Source organism: Thermobia domestica, chromosome 14, assembly GCF_964235325.1.
Source record: "Thermobia domestica chromosome 14, izTheDome1.hap1.1, whole genome shotgun sequence".
Lineage (NCBI taxonomy): Eukaryota > Metazoa > Arthropoda > Insecta > Zygentoma > Lepismatidae > Thermobia > Thermobia domestica.
Genome location: NC_137467.1, coordinates 137,605,741 through 137,611,740, shown reverse-complemented (window position 1 = coordinate 137,611,740; position 6,000 = coordinate 137,605,741). Strand labels below are relative to the sequence as shown.

At 33.8% G+C, this 6,000-nt stretch overlaps 1 protein-coding gene across 1 annotated transcript in view; it reads right to left on the bottom strand.

The window, feature by feature from the left end:
* Positions 1 to 601: 601 nt before the first annotated feature.
* The window catches only part of LOC145670345 (uncharacterized), a 99,607-nt gene continuing 94,208 nt past the window's right edge, over positions 602 to 6,000 (bottom strand). The window contains exon 5 of the mRNA XM_081738900.1: positions 602 to 1,047. Coding sequence (XP_081595026.1) covers positions 947 to 1,047 — 101 coding nt within the window. The 3' untranslated portion in view covers positions 602 to 946. The remainder of the gene's footprint in view (positions 1,048 to 6,000) is intronic.

Sequence of the window (6,000 nt, the reverse complement as noted above, 5' to 3'; positions counted from 1 at the left end):
TGGACAAAAATATGAAGATGAAGGCAAGATACTTCCAAGAATCCATTCAGACACCTATCTATCGGAGAGACATCCCACAATTGTATGGAAAGGCTTCGAGTCATACCGCCAGAACATCACTACGTTTTTTTTTTTTTTTTGTGTGTGTGTGTTCTTTTTTTTTTTTTTTTAAATCAGGAAATGGCAGAGGAATTAGAAATTCGTGTCATCCCTGTGAAAAGCCCAGATGCCAGTCCAATTGATTTTTGCGCATTTGGGCTGTTGAAACGACGTCTTCAGCATCGCCTGTATCCTGGATGGTATATGAAAAGCTGGCAGGGAAAAATGGGAGAGCCTGTCTTGCGCCGAAGCTTGCTGCAATGGAAACTGCGATGCCGTGTGATAGGCCACAATGGTGAGGTTTCCAATAGAACATAATCGGTGGTGGCGGCGCAGTATCTCTTAAGGCGAGTACCCGTCAAAAATGGTGGGATATAAAGTCAACAACCTTCTTATAACAATCTGATAGAATTTCCAGGCCACATACCGGTAATATGTGTCAGAGACCAATAGTGCAGTATTCCCATTCTGTAAGACATATTTATAAGAAGAAAATCCTTAATATAATTAAATTATTATATTATATATACAGTATAAAATAAGTAATACTTCAATAAATAAATACAATAATATAAAATCTCCTAGTATTTAAGATACTGGATCGACATTGGGAATTCCATTGTTACAAACAGTTAGTTACGCGTCTTGATTTGAGAAGAGCCAACAACTCCTTTCAGGAAATACTTTCAATATATGTTGCTGTAACTTGCTCAGAAAGGCATACGTGAACCGATCCGTGGATGATTGCTGAGAACTTGTATTCAACAGTCGTACTCTTTGAACTGTGTGATGCTAGCTGCTTTTCTGGCGTCAATTCATACTCATATACGATGGATGATCTACTATATTATACTTCCTTCTTCTTTTTTGTTTTTGGTCGTCTTCTAGATGGTATTAAAGATGACAAGAAACCCATAAAGCCATGTTTTCTGGGCCGTTCAGATTCTCCTAAAATATAAATTAGGAATTTAGGAATTAAAATAAAATAATCATGTTGTACATGTAATACGAAATCAATGTTTTACGGTCAATACGGAACTTTGCCAGTGGCGTTGTGTAAGAAAAGAATTTTGTAACTTAACCAGAAAAAAAAAACCGCTCATACAAATGAAAAAAGTATCCACACTTCAACACATTTCTAATTGCGCTTTTTATACTAATTTGAAGACGCGAATTCCAATGGAATTGATTCGTTCATGGAGTCACGAGAAAAGTTACCTCAAAGTTGGATTATTTGAATTTTCGTTCATGCTAATGGTAAAAGTGCCTATGATTGGTAACAATGTTAAATGCCCTTTGTATTCTAATTTGAGAATGTGAAATCCAATAGAATTGATTCGTTCTTGGGATCACGAGGAAAGTTACCTCAAAATAGAATTATTTGAATTTTCGGTCATGCCAATGGTAAATGTGCCCGTGATTGGATACACTTCTAATAGTCCTATGTATACTGATTTAAGATGTGAAATTCAATGGAATTGGTTCGTTCATGGGGTCACGAGAAAAGTTACCTCAAAATAAGATTATTTGAATTTTCGGTCATGCCAATGGTAAAAGTGCCTATGACTGGATACAATTTTAAATGTTCTTTGTATTCTAATTTGAGAATGTGAAATCCAATAGAATTGATTCGTTCTTGGCATCACGAGAAAAGTTACCTCAAAATAAGATTATTTGAATTTTCGGTCATGCCAATGGTAAATGTGCCCGTGATTGGATGCACTTCTAATAGTCCTATGTATACTGATTTGAAGATGTGAAATCCATTGAAATTGGTTAGTTCATGGGGTCACGAGAAAAGTTACCTCAAAGTTGGATTATTTGAATTTTCGTTCATGCCAATGGTAAAAGTGCCTATGATTGGATACAATTTTAAATGTCCTTTGTATTCTAATTTGAGAATGTGAAATCCAAAAGAATTGATTCGTTCTTGGCATCACGAGAAAAGTTACCTCAAAATAGGATTATTTAAATTTTTGCTCATGCCAATGGTGAAAGTGCCCTTGATTATGGTATTAAATCAACCATGTCCGGTTTTAATGTTGTTCACTACAGAGCAAAAATGATAATAGGTAACGAAAAGCGGTTTCCTGCAATCGATTGAGCGTCCCAAGAATATATTTCATCTCTATTCTTACGTTTCTACTGAAACCGGAAGTTATAGAAATCCACCACAACTTTCGGTTTTAATATTGATCTATGTAGAACGAAAACGATAAGAGAGGGAGAGAGAAACTGACTTTTGGAATGTATCTAACATTCTAAAAATAGGAACCATTTTCTCTCTTAACCTTCTATTCAAATCAGAAGTGACGGACTTCCCACTTTTAGTTTTAACGTTAATCGCTAAAGAGTAAAAGCGATAATACATAGCGTGAAGTGATCGTTTTAAATCGATAATAGCTTCCAAGAATGGGCATCATTATCATTCTTAACTCTCTATTCACATTGTAAGTGGCAGAGATCAATCACTTTTGGTTTCAACGTCGATTAATACTGAGTGAAAGCACGGTAATAGATACTGAGAAGCTGCTTTTGGGAATAAAAGTGCCCCAAGAATATATTCCGTCTCACTATCACTTTCGGTTCCAATGTTAATTGATAAAATACCGCACCATACCTACGTACACTCATATCCAAAATGATTGTCGCATATCTATAACTGTCTTCTTGTAAGGATATAATGTGATAATAATTTTGCAGGGTACTTTTAATACTGATACCATGTGTATAATCAGGCAATGTATATTTGTGGTAAATTTCATAGGAAAATAATTATAAATACGAAAATTAGAGTGAATAAAACAAAATGTAGCTAAATGAACAAGAAAGTTTTGTTATTCTTATTTACTGCTCTTTTGACATGAAATTTGCCACATACATGTCTTTGGCGATTATACACATACTAACATTATAAGAAATACTGGACGAATTCGTTATCAAATTATATTCCTAGAACAACATATTTATAGACATGCGACAATAATTTTGGACATGAGTGTACAAACCAAATTCCTTCATGTGGTGTACATGTGACATTGCTACTTCCTTTCAAAAATTTTGTGTAAATAAACACAATTCCTGTTAATTTAGTTATATATATAAATACGATAACTAAGAAATAATTAGCAAAAAGTAATTAAAACGCAGTAAATAACCGGAAAAGTTGACTAGGTAGTATAATTATAGTATTTCAGACATTCTTAATCACATTTTTACGCTCGATTACTTGAAACTACATAATTACCTGAAAGTTAATTAATGAGATTGACTTCCATTAAGCTGAAGAGGAAACAGTTCAAGAATATCTAAACGCTTCTGTTCTCTAAGATCTAAAGGAAAAAAAATAGCCTGGTACATCGGACTATCAACTGAGCACTAGAGTTGATCCTTTTGATACTTCTCTTAGTTAAACGGACTATTTTTTTTATTATATATATTTTTTTAAGTTTTTTAACCCTTCTGGGATTTTTAAGGTAAATTTTGGACTTCCAGTCAAGCAGCTACTGCATCATCAATATTTATCCTAGGATTTTTTTCATACCTCATTCTCTTCAAAATAAAGTAACCTTCTAAACAGTACCATCCGCAGGTTTGTATCATATACCTGAAAAGGGGAATTCGAGAAAAAGAGGGATTTTTTTTTCTTAAAAATCCCCTTTCCAAAAGTTTGGGTCCCTTTGCACCGATTCTGTGTTAACGTACAGATCTCAAAATCACTTGAAAAGTACTAAGTGGTGTACGCAATGCGTGTACGAAATATCAATCTGATATCTTGAAAACTAAGAAGGAGAAACATATTTACCAATGTGCAATGAATATCGAAAAATAATCTAGAAATCTCCAAAAAATACAACGTAATGTAAACATTTCCTAACACATTACTATTTATCGTAGAATTTTGGTTCCTACCTTATTCTCTTCAGAATAAAGCTTATTCTTCATCGTTTACATTTTATCGCCAACAGAAAAGACTTTCTTTCTAAACACTATCAGTTGAACCTTCTTCCTTTCTATAAGTTTGTGTTTACATAGAAAGTTAATTTTAAACTGAAGACCAGTGCATTTTAACTCAAAGTAAACAATGATAAGGAAATTGTAGAGGGGGAGGGGAGAGAAAAACAAAAGATGTCATAACGCGTGTAGTCTGTCTGATGGTATTGTCAACGATATATATACGTGTTCTTGGATCCCATAAAATATTTTTAAACAGCATTTTCAAGAGAACAAAATAAGCCTTTTGGTTTATTGTTGAAGGCCGGATTACGTCATGACCCCACCAACTTGACGAACTCCTTCTCGAAACACATGTTATCTGTTTCGCAATGCGTGTACGTACGACGGAATAATAGTAATAAACATTCAGCAGTAATAGATGTTAAAAGAGCGTTTTAAAAGGCAGGGGTCCAAAGGGGAACTTTAGGGGCTATAGCCCCTCCCCCCTTTATATATGACTAAGTAATGTTTGTAGTATGATACACTTTCTTTTCTTTTTTCCTTTTTATTTTTATTTATTTATTTATTTTTGCCTCCACTTCCCCCTGCCTTTGCCGTTTCATGATATATTGAAGGAATTTCTTCTTTGTGATCTAATATGTTTCACATGCTTTCTCTTCTTTGCTAGTTTAGTGCATTTCCTCTGTATTTCCGCATGTCCCAATTTTGATTTTGCTGAAATTTTAATGCTATCGCTAATTTCAACCCAAGTAACATCAGTGCATTCCAAACTTTCTAAGACCGAGACTCTGTTCCGACACTTCAATCTGGTATTTTCCCCTCGCCTGGGTCTCCTGTAGTTTCTTTAAATTAAACCTCTCGTTTTCAGACATTGAATATTTCCTTTATTCAACGATAATCTTTCTATTATAGCGCTATCTAGTAGTGATCAGTGTTATAATCATCTCCCTTAACAACCGAACATCACTTATCTTAGACTGTCGTCTTCTATTTACTAAAATGTGATCAAGTTGATTATGTCTTTATTTTCAATCTGGCGAGGTCCAAGTATATTGCGTACTATTTTTGGTCTTTTATTTCCAGTCTTTAATTATGACACACAGTTTAAGTTCCCTTGATTTGTGGTTTTTATTTCAATTGGTCAATTCTTCTTATTTAAAAACGTTTGGAGAACTACGATAACAGGAACTAATTACGGAAGCTCGTTAAAAGTTTTGGGTTCGTTTTCAGCACCAGGAGACTGTATGAGACATGGACAAACAGTTTAAGGTGGAACCATGTAATATGAAATGATTTCTTTCTTTTCGATTATAGTTTTTGGTCATGGTGTTCATATTAGTGTATTTTCTCTACAGTTTCATGTGTATGATACTAATATTTCTATGATTTGTAATTTCCTTCCTCTTTCTACGAATTGATGTGTTCTGGTTATTAGCACTTTCAAAGTTATAGTTATTAACTAGTGATATTTACAATTCTTTGAACTTCAGATAAATCAATGACTTAAAAATACAGTGAACATTATAAAGTAAGTAAATTCTATGTACCCGTGCGTATTAATTGTATTTTTAATCCTATAATTTCAGTACTTCTTGTAGTATTGGCACCTTCTTCAGGGAAGACTTAACGTTTGAGTATGAATTGATATTAACGTGTTTGCTGTCTCCTAACACCATTCATATATTCCACTGAAACCACGTTTACAAAGTCACTGGAGTGAAATCTTTAGAATTTTTAACACTTCACTTCGAGAAAAGAATTTGTAGGCTAATTAGTATGGAGAATTGTTTCTTGCTCTAACGCATATACTCATCGGAAATCTCTCCATAGGAAACAAGAGTAGCCAATCCCTATGCTTCATACATTACTTGCATTTATGAAATATTTCTGAAAACAATACTGTAGACCAGTATGAAAAAAATTTTATACTCGACCTACAGCGAT